This window comes from Colletotrichum abscissum (genome assembly GCF_030869225.1).
Source record: "Colletotrichum abscissum strain IMI 504890 chromosome Unknown Scaffold_2.1, whole genome shotgun sequence".
In the NCBI taxonomy this organism is placed as follows: domain Eukaryota; kingdom Fungi; phylum Ascomycota; class Sordariomycetes; order Glomerellales; family Glomerellaceae; genus Colletotrichum; species Colletotrichum abscissum.
In genome coordinates this window covers 462072-481639 of record NW_026850098.1, presented here as the reverse complement: position 1 = coordinate 481639, position 19568 = coordinate 462072, and the positions used below count along the sequence as shown (strand labels likewise).

At 53.6% G+C, this 19568-nt stretch overlaps 8 protein-coding genes across 8 annotated transcripts; 4 read left to right on the top strand and 4 right to left on the bottom strand.

Annotated features, from left to right (window-relative positions):
* Positions 1 to 92: 92 nt before the first annotated feature.
* Positions 93 to 2535, bottom strand: CABS01_00863 (uncharacterized protein; the record flags this gene model as incomplete). Its single annotated transcript, XM_060534244.1, has 2 exons — positions 93 to 2003; positions 2065 to 2535. The coding sequence occupies 2 exons, from the start codon at positions 2533 to 2535 to the stop codon at positions 93 to 95; spliced, it is 2382 nt and encodes a 793-aa protein (XP_060401322.1).
* A 506-nt stretch (positions 2536 to 3041) lies between these two features.
* Positions 3042 to 3821, bottom strand: CABS01_00862 (uncharacterized protein; the record flags this gene model as incomplete). The annotated part of the gene is made up of 3 exons (XM_060534243.1): positions 3042 to 3063; positions 3119 to 3221; positions 3275 to 3821. 3 exons carry the CDS (start codon positions 3819 to 3821, stop codon positions 3042 to 3044), a joined length of 672 nt encoding a protein of 223 aa, XP_060401321.1.
* A 2630-nt stretch (positions 3822 to 6451) lies between these two features.
* On the top strand, positions 6452 to 8244 carry CABS01_00861 (tubulin/FtsZ family protein; the record flags this gene model as incomplete). Its single annotated transcript, XM_060534242.1, has 7 exons — positions 6452 to 6463; positions 6544 to 6567; positions 6641 to 6666; positions 6747 to 6788; positions 6857 to 6911; positions 7011 to 7795; positions 7851 to 8244. The coding sequence occupies 7 exons, from the start codon at positions 6452 to 6454 to the stop codon at positions 8242 to 8244; spliced, it is 1338 nt and encodes a 445-aa protein (XP_060401320.1).
* Positions 8245 to 11781: 3537 nt separating this feature from the next.
* On the bottom strand, positions 11782 to 12357 carry CABS01_00860 (uncharacterized protein; the record flags this gene model as incomplete). The annotated part of the gene is made up of 2 exons (XM_060534241.1): positions 11782 to 12120; positions 12190 to 12357. 2 exons carry the CDS (start codon positions 12355 to 12357, stop codon positions 11782 to 11784), a joined length of 507 nt encoding a protein of 168 aa, XP_060401319.1.
* An 862-nt stretch (positions 12358 to 13219) lies between these two features.
* Positions 13220 to 13727, bottom strand: CABS01_00859 (uncharacterized protein; the record flags this gene model as incomplete). The annotated part of the gene is made up of 2 exons (XM_060534240.1): positions 13220 to 13409; positions 13513 to 13727. The coding sequence occupies 2 exons, from the start codon at positions 13725 to 13727 to the stop codon at positions 13220 to 13222; spliced, it is 405 nt and encodes a 134-aa protein (XP_060401318.1).
* A 179-nt stretch (positions 13728 to 13906) lies between these two features.
* On the top strand, positions 13907 to 15689 carry CABS01_00858 (uncharacterized protein; the record flags this gene model as incomplete). The annotated part of the gene is made up of 4 exons (XM_060534239.1): positions 13907 to 14098; positions 14225 to 14716; positions 14765 to 15038; positions 15088 to 15689. 4 exons carry the CDS (start codon positions 13907 to 13909, stop codon positions 15687 to 15689), a joined length of 1560 nt encoding a protein of 519 aa, XP_060401317.1.
* Positions 15690 to 17349: 1660 nt separating this feature from the next.
* CABS01_00857 (uncharacterized protein) lies at positions 17350 to 17850 on the top strand (the record flags this gene model as incomplete). The annotated part of the gene is made up of 1 exon (XM_060534238.1): positions 17350 to 17850. The coding sequence occupies one exon, from the start codon at positions 17350 to 17352 to the stop codon at positions 17848 to 17850; it is 501 nt and encodes a 166-aa protein (XP_060401316.1).
* A 194-nt stretch (positions 17851 to 18044) lies between these two features.
* CABS01_00856 (uncharacterized protein) lies at positions 18045 to 19274 on the top strand (the record flags this gene model as incomplete). The annotated part of the gene is made up of 1 exon (XM_060534237.1): positions 18045 to 19274. The coding sequence occupies one exon, from the start codon at positions 18045 to 18047 to the stop codon at positions 19272 to 19274; it is 1230 nt and encodes a 409-aa protein (XP_060401315.1).
* Between the last annotated feature and the right edge of the window lie 294 nt (positions 19275 to 19568).

Here is a 19568-nt window from a genome sequence, read left to right as displayed (position 1 = left end):
TCCCTGGCCAACGAGTTCGACTCTTGCATTTTCCTGGCGGATTCATTCCCTTTGTGTCCTTTTTGTTTTCCAAAACGAGGATTCAAATGCATTCATGGCACATTTGCACCGCCATAGTCGTCACCACCTTCGAACCCTCTGATCATACTGTCAAAAAAGGCAGCATCAACCCCCTGAAACGGCCAATCCTCTAACCCAGCGGCGATTCCATTGCCCAGAAGGTTGGGATTTCCGAGTTCAAAGAGCCATCTAGGATCGACATTAGGATCGAGCTGCAGATTCTCACCCTGACCACTCGAGCCTGGCATCACACTAGCCCCCCCGCCTGGACATACTCCTGCCATGGGGCCTGCAACAAAGGGGCTCGCAGCACTGAGATTTCCCGGAGCACGACTGTCCGGAACCATACCCTGCTGGTTACGACTGACAGGCATCCAAGGTTCGCGAGAAGGAGGAGCATCAGGCGAGATGATGACCGTCCCATAACAAGGAATCTTAAGCTGCAGCACATTCCTGGCATCACCTGTGCTCCGATCTTCACCGGCAGGACATGAAGCCGAAGCCGGCGTCGACGCAGAACTGAGACTCGCAGTGAACGTCGAACCCCCGGCAGCATCAGCCTCGATCGCAAGTAAGCTCTTCAAGACATCGGCGCTCTTCATGGAAAGCATATCCGTATTCTTGGAGCTCCCGTCACGCATGTGCTCCAACGTCTGCTCGACCTTGTCGCGGTCCGTATGCCTCTGGTGCGCGAGGATGTCTCTCCCCCTGTCGCGTCTGCGGGCGTCGATGTGCGCGAGCATAAGCGTCATGGCCGCAATGAGCGCGAAGAAGTCAGCGGCGTCGGGGATACTGCATATTCCCTCCGGGTTACGGATCGCGATGAACCTGGAGAGGACTTCCCTGCTCGCGTCGACACAAGCCATTCTGCTGCTGCTGGCCGCGCCGTTCTTGGAGTGGCGGAGCATGAATGGTAGGTGGATTTCGATGATGAGGAAGAAGTGGAAGAGCTGGTTGGCTAGGTTGAGGCTGTTGCGAACGATTGTCATGGGGTCTTTGTGCGGCTTGGTGAAGTTGGGAATAGTCCACCATCGCGGGGGCATGGTTGTTGCTATAACTTGGAGCTCCTGGTCTAGTGCGTGAGTGGTTTCCATATCGAATAGATATGACCCCGACTCGTTTCGTTGTATGATCTTAGCGGCGATAGAGGAGTGAACTTGTTCGAGCCTGTCAATGTGATGGCTGTTGATGTACGTCTGCGTCTTTTCGTCGTTGATGACCTTTGCATCATGGGTGCTGCTGGGAAGCCCTAGAAGGAGGCAAATGAAGCGTTCCAAGTATACCAGACGAAACCACACGAAGCCAGGAACTGCTGTCGAATTCGGGTCCACTGTCTCAATGGTAGCTGGATCGTGTGGGCGGTGCAGGCCCATCAACTGGGCCACAGTAATCGCACGGCGGCAGGTCAGCAGTGATAATCTTGGATTGCCTCCATTGGCATGATAGACAGTTTGTAGAATGAGACATTCGAGGCCGTCGAGCGTGCCCAGGAGCACGTTGTTCTCGCACACCACAGAGATGGCCGTCTCCGCAAGCTTGTCCACGAGACGATAGGTTTCTTCGGACGCATCCTCTCCGGCGTGGGTCGGAATGCGCTGAAGCATTGTACCCAACATGAGCATCTTTTTGGCCAGTAGAGTGGGATGCATTGGTGTTCTGAGAGATTCCAAGTAGCGCTCGACAGACTCTGGCTTCAGCTGCTCCAATAGGCAGTGGGGCGTGAACATGAGCTGAAAGACAATGTCAGCTTCGGAGTAGAGCTTGTAAATGACCCTGCAATCTTCTATAGCGGGTATCGCGGCGGCAAGCTGTCTTGTGTAGGCAGCTAGTTTTGCGTTTACTGCTGGACGGATAGTTGCCGTGGTCTCATAATGAGAGGGGGCATTCGGACGTGATGAGTCTTCGTTAGGTTGTGCATCATTGCTTTCACATTGTGATTGAATCTTGATCAATGGAAAGACCTTCGTCAGTGAGAATCCTTTTGAATATTGGACCCGATCCTACCGTTGATGAGTCTGCGTTCTGAGTTGATGAAGGGCTGCGGACAGCCTCAGAGCACGCTTCTCTAGTTGGGCCTATGGTGGCTGATTCTTCTGCTCCGGGGCTACAGCCTTCTGCTACCTTCTCCTGAGGCGAAGTGGGAAAAGGGACATCAAGATCGTCCACCCGGTGGTACAGTTGCTCGACCAGTCGCTCAACCCGGTTCAGCCGGTCCCCGAGACTGCCCACCGGGGCCGGAGCCGTCTGGGCATCCTCTTCGGGGAACTCCTGACTAACACACGGTGTCCCCTTCTGCCAGCACGTTTTACATGTGTCTCGAGGTCCCTTATCGTCAAAGATGCAGCGGATCTTGCGTCGGCGACACTCCCAGCAGCTCTTGGTGCCCCTGCGGACGAAGCGGCGCTTAGCAGCTGCAGCTCGCCGTTCCGAGGCAGCGGTGCGGACTGTGATGGTACCTCGCTCTGTGCCTGCCATTATGTGAGTACGAGGCGCGGAGACATTGATGCTGTGTACGACTTGTGTACTCTTCGGACGGACGAGATTGGGAGTCAGTGGTGTTGGAGGTGGGAGTATGAGCTGAGTGCACGTCCAGTTCGTCCGCCGAGTTTCGGACGCCGGTCTTGGTTTGGTGGGGCGGGGACACTCGGCGAAGATGAGACGGCGTTGTCAAGTCAGAACCTTACCTTGCACCCTTTTCCGGATCCGGCATTTTGTTTTCTTTGCAAGTGTGGGAGAGGTTGATTCATTGATTGCTCGGCATTGTGTCTAAGCTCTTTTTCATTTCTCTCGAATTGTTGAAGATTCTGAACGGAAACTGTACAATCTATGTGCAGTGAAGTGGTCCAAGGCATGAAAATCTTGCCATGAGCATAAGCAACTTAGTGAAGGAGAAGCGGTCTAGAATCGAAAGAAAAGTCAAGCCCAGCCAACAGCGTTGATTAGAACATCTCAAACAACACTGGCAATCCATCCTTCCATGCTTAGTAGGGCAGCTGGCCGATGCTGGAAGAGAACAGTTAGACTTGTGAAGTTGATGAGTGCGAGATGAGATACTTACTAGTTTCCAGGAGGCAAGTAACGTCCGACCACGAATGTGGTACCCTTGGAGTCGGTGGCCATGGCCAAGCCGACCTTCTGGGTGTTCTTCCAAATGGCTTGAGCTATCAACTTGTTAGTTGCAACGTTCCTCTCAATCAAGGCCCAAAGTACTCACTGTAGTGACCATAGTTCAAGTAGTTGGGCGACCCAGTGGTGCGGATGGGCTGTCCATCATACAGCGGCTTCTCATCCAACCACAGCTGAACACCGTTGGTGAAATAGGTGGTGGTGCCGCCCGACTGCGAAGCCAAGTTCTCTCCCTGGCCGCCGGGGTTCGAGTCGTGAACCAGGCTGCCGACAGTCGTCAAGTGGTTGGCCCAGACCTGAGCGCTCGCGGCCAAGTCGTCATCCCAGGTCAAGTTGGCGTTGCCAACGGCAGCGCGGTAGATGTTGTGGAGTTCGAGGGCTCTCTGCAGGTCGGCGCTCAGGGTCGAGTTGGAGGAGGCAGTTGGGGTGGCAGTCGCCGAGGATGAGGTCGATGACGAGGTCACCGACGGCTGCGCGTAGACCGTGGGAAAGGTCGTCGTGGGGGCGGCGAGAGTGATCGTGTAGGTCGGGGTTCCGGCTGCTGCGTAGTACTTTGGCACCTTGACGATGCCCCTCGCCGCGGCTTGCGTGGCCATCAGCCCCAAGGCGAAGGTTGCGCTGGCTGAGAAGTGCATGGTGGTGGCTTGAGATGTGGGAATTGGGGGCTTCGGATATGTCGAAATCACCGGGATCTTTCTGGTCGAAGTAAAGTCGTCGTAAGGAGTGACTGACTGAATGGAAGGATGGTTCCTGCCACTGAGCTGAAGACTGAAGTTGATGATGCCCGGGAAAATAGGAGTGTTGAGAAGCTGAAGAAGAGCAGAAAAGGATGCAATCAAGGAGAGTGTTCCAAGTAGTAACTTGAAGATGGGAGAGTAAGAAGGAAACCCGTTCAGACCAGGGTTTTGAGGATGTAGATATATCTCATTCCATTCTCATTCTTCAGGAGTCTCCCTCAGAAGTCGGTACCATGGGGATTGCACTGTTACAGTCGAGTCCCGGTAGGTTTACCGCATTCAGCAACACGGGGCTTTGGGGTGAAAACTCCTCAGTTTCTTTGAAGCGCAAGCCACATCCTCCGGTTCATTTAACTTCAAGACACCATGTCTCAGTCTGAAAGAGAACTTACGAGTCCCCCTAAACCAGATTCTATCGTCTCCCGCTGGCTAGCCAGACTAGGAGCCGCTGTCACCGATCGCTTTTGGTAAACGGTCGGGTACTCTGATCGGATTCGAGTAAAGGGTCCAGACCATATCGGTGTCTAGATCTACCCAAGACGTATGAGGGGTTTACTGCAAGAGGCTGAAGGAGACGACGACGACGACGCTTTCATGCAAACTTTTTCGTGAGGCTCCACGGGACGACGGTCGAGTTGAGAGAAGGCTGAGAGAAAGAGGAAGAAAGAGGAAAACACGCTGCCACTCCCGCTGCCCAGCCGCCAACACCCTTCGTTTTGCCCGTCTGCCCCTGATCGCCCAAAACATCTGCATTCCAGATCATCTTGAGCCCCTCGTCAGTGGCTGGATCACCACCTTCCGTGTCAAAGGTTGCTTGGTTGATGTGCTGAAGCTGGCAAAGCAGGCCCTCGTCGAATGTGAATGATCAGCACTCGCACAGCATGTCTCTGATATCATTGGCATGTCAGGGGCGCGGACATGTAAACTCTTCTTTACCTGTCGTGCAATGGCAGCAATGCTCGCTTGGCGATAAACTTTTAAGAATGAATAACCTTATCTTTCATTAACAACTCTTCTCGGCTTTCGCTGCGATGGGCTTGGATGGCTGTCCCCGTCCAGAATCAGCAGCCTTTTCAAGCCGCATACATACGCGTTCCACCACGGCTGGGCAGGTCTGCCTCCTGCGTTTGGTTCGCGGCTCCGCGCTGTTACGACGACTTGGCTGTCTACAGCAAGCTTAGGTCCTATACAGCATTTAGCCTTTGAAAGACTCCGTGGCTCCGGGATGTGGGAGAGGCCACATCCGTCAGCAACGACGTCGGTATAGTCCGTCTTTGCAGACCGTGGGTGCTGCAGACAGCCAAGCCGTCGTGAGACGCGAAACTCAACGCTGCAAATGTAAAATCTAGGCCACCGGGGACTCGAGGGAGCGGGGGAGCTGAGCTTTCCATTTTCCCGGATTTTCCTCAGCTGTACCTTTCCTAACTTCTTCCATGTTTGGATCGTCCCACGTGGGTGCGCGCTGGAATGCTGGCGGGGCCATGGGGGAATTTCAAGCGCGCGCCGAACTCTCTTCGTCCGCCGAGAGCGAGGAGCAGTGAGCACGGACTGGACGGGGGAAGGGGAGGGGGCATTCGGACTCTCTGATCCGGCTCGTCCGGCCAAGCGGCGGCGGCGGCACCGGTCGGTCGATGGGGTGTGGTGGTGTGACACGCGCAGGCAGACACCTAGCAACCGTGAATCAACATGGCGACGGACAACAACCGGCTTGTTTCGAGGGAGTACAGGCAGCTGTATATCCCAAAGAGTCATTGGTCGGGCGGTTGGAACGGCGTCACGGCGTTAGGCAACGCTCTTCAACAAGAAGTACGAGTTTGGTGACACCACACCTTTTGGGTCTTGATGATGCGCCTATCGCCGAACATGGAGACATGGAGACTCTTTGGGGATTTTGAACACATCCACAAGACTTCTGAGTGGCACAGAGCAACATTTGCCAATCGTTTCTACGGGTCATGGGCCCAACATGGTCTAGCTTGCGTCTCTTCCCGGGTGATACCTCCGCTCGAATCGTTGGTTGGGCAGCCAAAGTTCTTTTTTGTCTTTATTTTAGTTTTATTTCTTGATTTTTCTCTCTTTTTCCCACACAGATTCCCCCCGAAAAGTGCCCCAAAAAGCTCTGACCGCTCACCGTCTGTTCTGTCTTCCCACATCAAAGTGTGACAGCCCGGGAAGTCCATGTCTCTGCCGTGCCAGAGAAACACATCATAAACCAGGCAGCTATCAAACTCCAAAAAGGCAGCAGTTTAACAAGATGCATGTACCAACATGTGGGGGAAGTCTTTCGAGTCCAGACCGAGTGGCCACGGCCGGGCCTATCCGGGGCGAACAAGCGCACAGCGCAAGCGAGACGAGCGTGCGATACGGACAGGATAGGGGTTTGTTGTGAAATAAGGAATCCCGCTATAAGATGACCACCTGTCGTGATTTCAACAATTCGATAGCGGGGTAAAAATCTGCGTCCTGCGTCTTGCGTCCTTCAACCATCGTAATATACCACAACCCCGTCTTATCCTCGAACCAGCATCATGCGTGAAATTGTGAGTTGCGCGCACATGTTCGAGTACCTTACTTTGTAAAGTCCCTCTTGACAAACTAACGCTTCTGTGATCCACTCTAGATTCACCTCCAAACCGGCCAATGTGTACGTCTCCCCATGCCCCTGTCCAGCGCTCAACGCGTCACAACGCGCCTTTACTGATGATAAGTCTTTGTAGGGCAACCAAGTCGGAACGGCTTTCTGGTATGAATGTGCCAATCTCGACATTGAGATCAATGTGAAGAGGACTTAATTGAACGTGTGGTTAATGTTCGCGACAACAGGCAAACCATTCACCCTGAGCATGGCTTGGATCAGGATGGACAGTGAGTTTTCCAGCTGCTCAGTCACCATGACGCAAATCTATGAGCATAGTATGCTGACTTTTCTATAGGTTCACTGGAACTGATGAGCAACAATCCGAGCGATTGAACGTCTACTTCACCGAGGTACTACCTTCATCTCACACGCGCCTCGTGATCTCATATGCGCCTCACCCCCTCTCATGATGTCTCTCAAAATTCTAACCGCAAACTCATGCAACGTAGGCCGGTAGACAAAAGTATGTCCCCCGCGCTGTCCTGGTCGATCTCGAGCCCGCCACGATGGAGGCAATCCGCTCCGGCCCGCTGGGCAACCTCTTCCGCCCGGACAACATGGTCAACGGCCAATCCGGCGCCGGTAACAACTGGGCAAAGGGCCACTACACCGAGGGCGCCGAGCTCGTCGACTCCGTCCTAGACGTCGTGCGCCGCGAGGCCGAGGCCTGCGACAGCCTTCAGGGTTTCCAAATCACCCACTCGCTCGGTGGCGGCACGGGATCCGGTATGGGCACTCTGCTCATTGCAAAGGTCCGCGAAGAATTCCCCGATCGTATGATGGCCACCTTCTCCGTCCTCCCGTCCGCCAAGGTCTCCGAGGTCGTCGTCGAGCCGTACAATGCTACCCTGTCGATTCACCAGCTCGTCGAAAACTCGGACGAGACGTTCTGTATCGACAACGAGGCGCTGTACGATATTTGCAGACGTACGCTTAAGCAGGCTCACCCCTCGTACGGACACTTGAACCACCTTGTGTCGAGAGTCATGTCCGGCCTGACGACTGGTTTCCGCTTCCCCGGCCAGCTCAACGCCGATCTCCGCAAGTTGGCCGTCAACCTCGTGCCCTTCCCGAGATTGCACTTCTTCACCGTCGGATTCGCGCCCCTCACCTCTTCCGCGTCCTTCTCGAACCTTGGCGTCGCCGAGCTCACCCAGCAAATGTTCGACCCCAAGAACGTCATGTTGGCGTCCGACTTCAGAGACGGACGCTTCTTGACTTGCTCCACCATGTTGTAAGTTGCGCTCTCGTGCCCCCGTTTCTCGAGCTACGTCTAACCCCCTCAACAGCCGCGGAAAGGTGTCCATGAAGCAGGTCGAAGACCAAATTCACGCCATCAAGACCAAGAACTCCACCAACTTTGTTGAGTGGATTCCCAACAACATACAAACTGCCCACTGCTCCGTCCCGCCCAAGGGTCTCGACGTCTCGTCCACGTTCATCGGCAACTCCACTGCGATTCAGAACAGTTTCCGCAGAGTTGGCGAGCAGTTCAGCGTCATGTTCCGCAGAAAGGCCTTCTTGCACTGGTACACTGGCGAGGGCATGGACGAGATGGAGTTCACAGAGGCCGAGTCCAACATGAACGACTTGGTGTCCGAGTACCAGCAGTACCAGGACGCGGGCATGGATGACGAGTATGCCGAGGAGTACGAGGATGAGGTTCCCGCCGAGGAGGAGTAGAGAGTTGCGGTGTCGTCATGGCAAGGTCATAATCACGTTGCCGATTATAGTTCCAATTGGATCCAGTCACTGAATGCTATTATCATTTAGCGCCACGATTCCCCTTCAAAGACATTAGACTACTAATTATACATGCAATTGTGTTTATGTGTATGCACAGTACGTACAATTTGTAGTGTTCATCAGGAATTGTGAGCCAATTTTCAACATATCATTGAGAATACCTAAGCAATGTAGACTCGGTAGATGCCGCCGTCTAACCCGTCAAACTCTTCAGGCCTTAAACTCTCCCTTCTTCATTCGGGGCCTGGACTAGGAATCAAGAAGTCCTCTTCTGTCACCTCACTTCGGATGTTTTTCTCGAAGGCCTCAACTGTGTCTCCCGGCATTTGAGATTCCCAGAGCGCCGTAATGCCCAATTTCTGTGCTATAATATGAAGGGCTTTCCTAACCGCTTCCACTGGGAACCTCAGATAAATACGCATCATCCCACCCGGAAGTGTCGGATCCCCATCAATCACCATGCTTCGCAAATGTGAAAAGTGACGCCATAGCGGCCCATCTCCCTCCCCGATCCTGCGCCATTCCTTTTCCATCCATGAAAGGAAGTCAAGCCGTGTAAAATCTACTCGTACTTCTTCCGTCACAACTTGCCGAGTTGCAAGATCGATCTCAGACTCGAATTCAAGGTAGCCTCCTGTAACCTTTTGTCCACGTCTCGCGCAAACCTCGTTCTGTTGCAACCGTTCGAAACTTTCATGTCCCATGAAGATTGGTAAGACGTGGCCTACTTTCGTGTCCTTGTTCCCGGGGAAAACCACATATTACAGCTGAGAAATGCTACGAGCGATATGGTATCTATTTTCAAGCGGTGTCCTTACTCCTTCATCAACGCAGTATCCAGATTTGTTCAAATTGGCTTGAACCAATAATTTCCTTCGGACTACATATGCGCTTTCCGAGAGGTCCGTGAGACATTGGGTGTTTGTCAAGTAACTGTCCATGTAATAGGGAAAGTTCTCAGAACAGAAAGATAAGTACGACAAACAAGTCACCAGTCGGGGCCTTTCATTCCCTTTTTTCTTAGAATCAAGAAGACGAGCCGGTCAAACTTGGAACTGCCAGAACATAATTCAGGATCCTGGGCGAAAAGCTCGTCATCATGCTTTAGCAACCTATCGAGCGGGTGCTGGTTTCCAACTAAGAACGAGTGTCCTGGTACAGAGTGGATTGTATACAAGGTCAGGCCGTCAAGGAATTCTTCCCGGGCTTCCACGATAGTCGAGCCGACGGATGCTGGCCCTGTCAGCCAAAGTGAGATGGATCCCGTAATTATTGGTATCGACGGTGATGTCTCGGTGCCAAGGATGTATGTGGCAAAGTTTAGTCCCAGTAGATGACATAGCATTCTTCAGTCGATTCAATCGTTTTTTCGGAGGAGTATTTGCGGATTCGGTACACTGGGCGAAATTCATTCCTCTGTTCCGAAAAGAGTCATACTCTCCAGCTTTGATATAATCAAATTGCTTGATCGTTTCGTGGTCGTGTTTGCCCGATTACAATGGGTAAGTATTCTCCAGTTCGGGTGGCTCAATAAATAACTTTTCCCAAGACTTTTGCGTGTCCCAAGCAGGAAGTCAAGATGGATTTAGCTGAGCAGTATGGCCTTGCGCCGCGTAGATCTAGCCTATTTTGGTCACTTGCGTAGCTCTCTCGTCTGTACTATTCTGGTCGATGCAGATCGCGTCGACCCAAATCAGCTTCAAGCCACGAGATGGTCGTAAATATTTGAGCATGTCGCAACAGTTTCTGGTTTGAAGGATGATGTCCCAGTGGCCGCCCACGTAGATTGGATGACAACTATGTTCACAAGTTAGTGAATATTGAGCTCCATCGAGCCATAACGGGTGCTTATCTACCATTCGGAGTTGCCATTCTCATCGCCCCATGTGTACGAGATGGCATCATAGTCAGGGAAGTGCGTGTCCTTGTATGACTCCAAGCCCACATGTATGGGATACAATGGACCTTTGTCCCCGGCAGCGTGGAGAACAGCAAGACGGAATTCATCCGATAAAAGCGCAGTAATGATGCCCCGATTCGCATGAGCCGAATCAGAAGTCGAAATTGTAGCCGACCGAGCTCCTTGATCAACCTTGCTCTTATCACCTGGCGAATGGGTTGCGTTTTCCACAGAGGTGAACGTGACTATAGGTGGCCAACTAAGGTTGAGACTCCCATATACTTCGCTTTTTGGTATAGAAAGTACAGGGCCAGGCCGATCTGCCGTCTTGAGTCGAGCGTGAGCTGTGGCTTAACATTTCTCGCATCGAGGGATTTGATCGTCTCCGACTTGAATGATAGGTGACGCGCACCAGTCCGCATGCCGGCGGCTCATGTCAATGGCAGTGGCACCGACTTCCCCGCGGATGAGGTGAATTGATGATGATGAAGTGACGAGGACTGCCGTACTCTGACTTGGGAATGATGGCTTTGATTGATTTGAATCACGGTTTGTGGACTTTCTGCTTTGAGGGCGCAGGTTCTACAAAAGATATGGAGGACGAACATCGCGGTGCAAGATTGAGGCGGCTGCTCAACCCGTCCTGCTCCTCATCTAAGGTACTTCATGGAAAAATGGATCAGGCCTGCCTCCGCGGGTACAAAGCCAGTAGAACTTAGACATTATGGCAGCATGCGTTGGCGAGGCCTTCTCCTGCGTCAATAAATCCAGCCACTCACAACCGGGCATGCAGGTTCTACCCGCTCTTCTAGCATCAGCTTGAAAGTCGTGATGGCAACCTGAGCGGGTGACCATCGCGAGGTGCGTTTCTTTTCACATTCTGCTTCTGAGACATGAATGGTAGATACATATACATGAATGAGGGTAGATGCTTAAGGTTGAACGCATATTCAAACTGTTACCGTTACTGTTACTGAACAGGAAAAAGAGTGGATAGATACATATTGATAATTCTGACCCCGGCTATCATCCAATTCGCCAGCATGGCCAAGTGGTAAGGCATCGCACTTGTAATGCGGGGATCCTGTGTTCGATCCACAGTGTTGGCACCAACGTTACGTTTTGCATTTTTGATCTACGGTATTATGGGCATCAAGTGCAGGTTGCTGTTTTTGAAGCAGAATGTGTTCGAATGTCGTCGTTGGCGAATCTGTCTTCACTTTGTCTTCAAGGTTATGCACAGACCGAGTGGTTGGGGAAATATTGCGACACACTTTCTAGCCGTGGGGTCACAGCACATGCCCAACTGTAGTGAACACAGTGATGAGTTGCCATTACCGCTCGAAACAGGCACCGGCGAGTAATTTATGGTCACGATGTATCGATTCGATGAGCGAAAGAAGTGTTAACATTAAATAGCAATCCTATGGGAAGTGTGCTCATCCGTTTTGAAAGACCCCATTTTCCCAGACCCATTCCTGATATCCGTACCTTTCCCAACGCCAAAGCGGCCGTTAATCATCACTTTTTGATGATACATAGTACATATATGGTTTGCACACAACTGACCCAATTTAGTTGTGGGCATGTGTGTGAATGCCATCCTCCCGCTTGGTGACTGCGTACGTCTTCCCATTGGGGGCATCTACCTCGAGATCACCCCTGGCCCGGATCGGCGACATTTCATATAAACGCTTCGCGACGACGAAGCTACCGGCAGCCCAGATCCACACGAGAACACCAATCGAGCAGGTAAAGAAGAGGATCGGGACGAGGACGAGGAGTGCAATGCCGATCCAGAAGAGGGAGAAAACGACAGCAGCACCGAGAGCAAAGGCGATGGTTGAGGCGGAGAAGGACACGAAGACGAGGATTGGGAGGAAGGAGAAGATGAATTGGCAAAGAATAAAAGCCTGTAATGAATTCGTTAGCAAAAAAGATGTCCGACATTAGGGAGGCGAGTATCATTGGGGGTCGCATACAAAGAGGAATGGCTGCTCCTGGGCAAAGTTGTAGGCATTGCCGTACGCTCTTTGTCTGGTGTCGGAGCTGACGACCCGATTGATCTGTCGCTGGCCGTAGGCATAGACGCCAGCAGCGTTCTCCTTGGCCGAGCCCTTGATGTCGTTGTAGTCGCTGTGCGATGCCATGGTGGGCAATTGCTCTAGGGATTTGTGGTAGAGGACGGATGACGTTCGTTGATCGTAAATGGGCGTCAGGGGTGTTGAAGATGGAGGGATAGCCGATCGTGACTCCGGAGGAGGTTCGTCGGGGCAGCCTCCTTTTTCTTCAATCTGCAGTTTGACGCCTCCTCTTAGCTTCCCAGGGATGGACGGGAGGCTGCAATTCGAGAGGGGTCGGTCGAATGATTGGGGTGGGCGCTCGCAGGGAGACACGGGAGAGACACTGAGGCAGCTCAACGATTACGCGACGGAATACTTGGTACAAGTGAGGTAGCTCGGGAACGGCAAGCGGTAGGCCCGTGAGTGTGACGGACGAGTGACGGAGGCACTTGAGTCTGGATGGATGCAAGAAGCTAAGAGGCTACAGCCAGCGATGGACAATTGGATTTGCAGCTGATGCTGACATTGACACTTCTGACGTCGTCTCTCTGTGGCATTTGACAGAGAAGCGAGCGGGAGGAAAGGTGAAGGTACAAAAAGCTCCTGGCTGACCTCACCACCCTCAGGAAAGGACGGCAAGTCGCGTTCCGCCGGGGCGCGTCATGCAGGTCGTAATTTAGCACTGCGTGCCTGCGTTCAGCTGGTCCCTGGGCTCTGGAGAAGTACCTGCCCCGCAGAGGGAGGAGGAGGAAAATGGTGCGCAAGCCACACATCGCAGCATCAGCCATATCTACCCTGATGGATGAAGCTGTTCGGTACGTTCTCACTGCTCCCCCCCCTGGGGAAGAAGGAGCTTGGGCCACCCATCGCGAAAGTACCTGTGCGCAGATCTGCACGAAACGGAAGGACCTTTCTCTCCGTCCGTTCTTTGCCGTTTCGAAAGTCATGGTCACGTGCTGTTTCGGCCGGTACGGAACAGCGGGGCAACTGCCCAGCCAGAGGGCCACCTGCCAGCAGTTCTAATTTCCAGGAGAGCAGGAGCCAGGAGCAACTCGGGAAGGTTGCCGGTCTCCAAGTCCCTGCTCGACAGCCTCGACTCTCGCGACCTTTTCATCTGTGACATCTGCAAGGTTTCTAATCTGTCAAGAAAATCTGTTAGGCTGTCAACTCCATCATTCTTCTATTTTAAGCCCCGCCCTCGCATTATCTTGATTGCATCTGTGATATTCGTCATCCACGCACTCCAGACCAGATCCCATCAACCGTGTTGCGCATCTGCGAGTGCATGGGTCCCGGTCCATTAGCCGCACCGTGTAGGGCCCTGGGCCGCGGGACTCTCTCACACTTGGAACTGGGCTGGCAGTTGGCGTTGGTTTAGTTGCGTCCTGCAGCCCGGCAGTGTGAAAAGCGGCGCCACCGAGCTGGGGATCAGACAATAGTCCATCTTCGGACTGCATCTCTTTTGTCCAAGCGTCAAAACAGCCTTTGAGACATCTCATCACAGTCCCCGGGAACATAGGAGGAAGAGAGGAAGAAAGGATCAAACTCTTCTTACTTATCAATTAAACGGTAACTCCCCGGCGGTGCTCGTCATTCTGAAAGGTGTACGAATACTACGTACTCGTACTCCATCCGTATGGAGACCGAGTCAAATGCCATGAACGGCGCGCCGGAAAGGAAAGGGTCCACCACCTCGCTCAAGGACGAAGTGACGGCTCTGGAGAACGGCGCCGAACGGTCAAAGATGGGCAACGCGATCCGCGGAACACGCATAGGTCACAAGAAGTCGAGAAATGGGTGTCAGCAGTGCAAGAAACGGCGTGTCAAGGTCAGTTCAGTTCCCTATAGTAAGGGCTCTGTTCTCTGCAGCAAGCCACGCCAAGCCATCCTCTTATGGAGACTGGGGACTGGTGAGGTTCATAGTGACTTCAATCGGTAACTAACAAACATCCAGTGTGATGAGAGTCGGCCATGTCGCAATTGTGTACGGCACGATGTCAAGTGCAGCCTTGTCCTGACGCCATTCGCACCTCAGCTTCCTGCCGTGACCGAGTCGCCAAAACCAACTCAAGATACCGCGAGTACAGCAACACCAGGTAGTATCGGGGACGCCTCGACGACCAGTCGCCCGGCCAGCCGCCGCGAGAGACCATCGCCTCAATTGTCTTCCTTGAAAGACAAAGTCGCCGCCATCCAGGGGCTGTTGTCAGAGTTTACGGCTGAAGTAGATGCCCTCAACCAAAACGGTCATGATAACTACTCCAGCCCGGCCAATGGCTCAAGTCATGGAGACTCGGGAGACTCTCAGAGTATTTCACGAGCTGACTGGCTCACCGACATGCAACTCGTCCATCACTTTACCTCCAACACAGCTCATACTCTTTCTGAGAATCCAGACTTTGTACATTTGTGGACTACGACTGTTCCTCAAATTGCCTTCGCCAACGTAAGAATTCCCCTATATCCATCTTTACACTCCCACTAAGTCATTCAGGACTTCCTTCTCCACGGCATCCTCGCCGTCTCAGCTATACACAGAGCGCACATCAATCCCGAGAAAAGGGACGAGTATGCCAACTTATCAGCACGCCATCAGAACATCGCTCTGAGCCAATTCTCGCCAGGACTGAGCGAGATTGGCGAGAACAACGCAGACGCCTACGTACTCCACGCAATATGCATCTTCCTGCTCAACACCTACTCTATCGCGAATCCCCACGGGCCCATCACATCTAAGGACGTCGCCCAGTCCTTCATCCTACTACAAGGTCGGTGCTTCGCCCATCTCACGTCTCTGCCCATGCTGATCCATTGCAGGCATCAAGAGCATTCTCACCCTCCCCTTTGCCCACCGATACATCTCCAACGGCCCATTGGCCCGCTGGCTCTACCAAGGCGGCGTCGAGCCCGCCGTCGGAGGCAACTTTGCCTCGAAAATCGACGATCTCCTCACTCTCACGCGAAGCATGGCCCCTTCAGACGATACAACAACCTGCCAATCCGCGCTCGAGGGTCTCAAAATCACCTTCGCCGCAGTGTCCGCTCCGCAGCATAGGTCCGGTCTCGTCTGGCGCTGGGCTGTCTCCCTCCCCCAGCCATTCCTCGAGCTGATGATCCAGAACCACCCTATGGCCCTCGTCATACTCATGCACTACGCGGCATTGGTGCACGCATTTGAGCGGAATATGTGGTACCTCGTCGGCTGGGGCAATAATGTGGCATCGGCTTTAGACCAGGCTATCCAGGAACCATGGAGGGAGTGGATCCAGTGGCCTCTGAGGTGTATTCGAGAGGGTGTTGATATTCGGCAGGTTGAGCCGTTCAAGCCGGTTCCGATTGAGAGCGTCCCGAGGACGCAGCCTCCCACTGCTGCCAATTTCAAGCTGGACCTTTTCAGGTTGGGCGAGCCACCAGCATGACGCGCTCGAGGATTCGATTCAGATTAGACTTCTCCGGGAGATTGATCAGTCTATCGGAATGGTACGAACCGATTCTCTGAGAAAAAAGCGGTCCACTCGCAGGAGGCCCCTTTCAGAGACTGTATCTGCAAACCATCACCCAATGACGCAGCGTGAGTATTGGCAATGCAACTTCTCCACGCTGGCTCAAGTTGGGCAGGAATACGCTTCGGTCGCCTGTACAGCACAGGCACACGCCGAGCTTCGGCTGTGGCCCAGCTGTGTTCCGGCAAGAATGATGTGGCCGCCTGGGTGTCCGCGAGATAAGATGGCCTGGTTCGGACTGAGAGGTCGACCTGGTCAGAGTACCAGCTGCATATGCGGCACCACGCAGTAAAGGATTCGTTGATTCATATAATGGGCCATTTACAGTCATCGAGCGATGCAACGCGCAACGCTCGAGGCGCCAAAGAATTCATCAGTATGGTGGCATTGTATAGAGGGAGGTATAGAGGGAGGTATAGAGGGAGCCTGGAAAGCATGGGCAACCTAGGGCAGCATATCGCCAGCAAGAGTGAGCTGGGCAAATGAGGAAACATACATCAACCGTGTGGACCTACAAAAACTGTGTCAACGGAAGTATCATCTGGCAGTACGTACATATGACACCAATTAAGATATTGGGCTCGGCCCATCAATTCACATCCATCAACTTTATATGCAGGATTAAATTACGCCATCAATGGGCCCCATACGCAACGGCATGTCCCATATTCATGTTGAGGACCTTTGCGACTGCCTCTGACTTGGTTCTTGGTGTGTTAGTACCGGAAGATCAGGAATGGGGTGGGATGCCACCGCGGCGCAGCAACAACGCAAAAAGTGCTAAAGATGAGTTCAATTGAGTAGCAACTTAAAACCCATGCGAAAGAAGGCCAAAAGTAAAAAGTAATTGTCCCTAGCAAGGCTCGAACTTGCGACCTTTGGATAACCCCTAGATGATCTAGAGTCATATGTATTTGATATGAGACCAACGCTCTACCGACTGAGCCATAGAGACTGATTGATGGAGAGCCGAGAGCAGCTAGGGCTTTAGATAGGTATCGTTGTGGAGTCAGCGTGCAGCCTCTGCGCCATCCCGCGCCCCCCCACAGCCCCCGCGCCCCACCTCGCTCTTCCGCCGCGTTTCGGCCTCCCGCCGTTAACTTCGGCCACCTCGAATCGCCGCGAGGACTTGAAAGTTCCACCGAACCGCGCACCTCTCGTCTTACCATTGCCAGAAACTCGACCAATGTAGAATAAGACCATCTTGGCTCTCTTAGCCAAGCTTCCCATCGAGACCTAATTATCAAGCAGTTTCCCAAGACCGCGAGGACACTTGCGCGTTCTGACAGTAACACACCATTAGACGCTGCCAAACTCTCCGTCTCACTCTTGCTGCGCCTCCACTATGTTTTGGTTCTCTTTCTGCCGAGATGGTGTGAGCTGTAGTAAGGCACCGCATTCCATCTCATCTAGAGTCCATCTCTGAGAGGCTTGAGGGGCTGGACTGGTAGAACCAGTCACATGAAACGAATTACACGAACCCAAGCTTTCTTCCTCCTTGGTAACTATACTGCGTGAGAAGTAGTCTTGGATATGAGATTATTAATGACCCCGCGTCCTTATCCTGCCCTTCACAATGCCGATCTGTGGCTTGCTATGTTCTCTTCGACTACGCATCCTATCCGTCTTGTCCTCCCTTCACTCCGTGCCCAAGTTCCTCCGCCTCCGAGTGATCCCTATCCTGGCCTTAACCTACCTACACTTCTTGCCCGTAGACATCTCTCGCCCAGCCGGACGCCCAGACGCCAAGAAGCATGAACCATCACCCAAGCACTCACCACCTCCTCTTCCAACGGACAAACTCCCATTGGCCCGTCGGTCTCATTCTCCCCTCTACTCACCACCACCCCTGGTCACCGTCTCACCTCTCGCCGTCTTGGAACCCTTCCTCGCGAGGCGAGACCTCTTTCTCGGCCCCTCCCCTTTGCGCCCATCACACTATTCTCGCCGGCAGACTTGGCGAGAGCTCAGAGCTACGCGAGAATGCAGTGCCATCCCGGCTTCCGACCTGGAGGTTGTTGGTCCGGTTGAGGGGCGATCCCTGACGACGCCTCCTGCTCGTCCACGCCTCAAGTGAGGTGTGTTGATGAGACGAAGAATGTATATATCATGCTCACGAGCACCGTCAAGTTGAGACTGTTTTCTATTCTCTATCAAACACAGCAGGCAAGCAAACACTTGTAGTAGATCCGAGCTTGCAGAACAATACCCAGCACACCCAATATCACGATATCTCAACATCGACTTACACCACCACCCACCAACACCATCATGACGCTCGCCACAGAGTCCAAGCCCTCCCAGGCTCCCTCCCAAACCCACGAAGCCGAAGCGGACACCCACTCCCTCCACTCAACCCCCTCCTCCTCCTCCTCGGCCCGCTCAACAACCTCCCGCCGCCTCTCCCTAACCCGCACCCTCTCCTCCCTCCACCGAACCCGCACCAACAGCACCACGGCCACCGAAAGGGCTCCTCCCGCCGTAAAACCCCCCAACAAGGGCTTCGGCGCAAACCTCCACAAGATAACAACAACAGCCGGCATCCCCTTCAACAAAGCCGCAAACCTCGTCGGCGCAGAAGGCTGGTTCCCGCAAACCATGCCCCGCGAGTGCGCAAAAGCAGCACGCATCCTCCACGCCTTCACGGACCTCGGCCCCGAACCCCCCAAGGCCCAGGGTCCCCTCCACCCGCTCGGCATCACCCGCCGCTCCATGGTCACCATCCCCCACCAGGTCCTCGCCCACTGCGCCGGCCTCGCCATCTTCAACACCCTCCGCGCGGGGGCGTACATGGGCTCCCTCGCCGCCGGCTCCGGTATCGTCGTCGCGCGCAGACCGGACGGGACGTGGTCCCCCCCTTCGTCGTTTGTCGTGTCCACCCTCGGCGCGGGCTTCATGTTCGGCCTCGACATATACGACTGCGTCCTCGTCCTCAACACCGCAGCCCAAGTCGCAGCCTTCACACACCCGCGCGTGTCTCTCGGCACAGAAGCCTCTGTGGCAATCGGGCCCGTCGGCACAGGCGGCGCAGTGGAAGCCGCGGTGTCAAAGACGGCGAGGCCAATGTACAGCTACATGAAGTCCCGCGGCCTCTGGGCGGGCGTGCAGATCGACGGGACAATTATCCTCGCGAGACAAGACTGCAACGGCGTGGCCTACGCGGACCGCCGCATCTCGGCCAAGAAGATTTTGCAGACGCAGGCCGAGTGGCCCGAGGGGTCGATGCCGCTTTGGCAGACACTAATGGCGCTGGAGGGGCGGTATACGATGGATCCTGCTATTGCGAGGGAGGTGGCGATGATCGGGCCGCCGGGGGATGCTACACCGCCGCCGCCGATGGAGGATGATGTGCCTGCGCCGGCGTATACGCCTTCCATTGCGTCGCAGTTGAATTTGAACACTTATCGTGGTGGGGAGGAGGGGATCACGAACGCGCCCAAGGATGTCGAAGAGGAGCCTGTCTTGGATGAAAAGGAGAGGCTTAGGCGGGCGGGGTACTAAGCTGTGATTTGCAGTTTTGTACCTCATAACGGTTTGTCTTTGTAACAGACGTCTCTAACGAATGCGCCTTGGCTTGAACGATCTATCTTAGATTGAGCATCATTTCTTTTACATTTGGGATTACGGATTATGGCGCGCAACATTAGACTGTCACAATAATTTCCTATAGCACGATATCAAGACAAAATGAATTCCCTTAAAGTTCTCATTTACAAACTTCCCCTCAACAACCCTAAATTCAGCGGGGAATCGAATTAGAATATGCTTCCGGTACCTCGCCTCATCGGCCAGGAA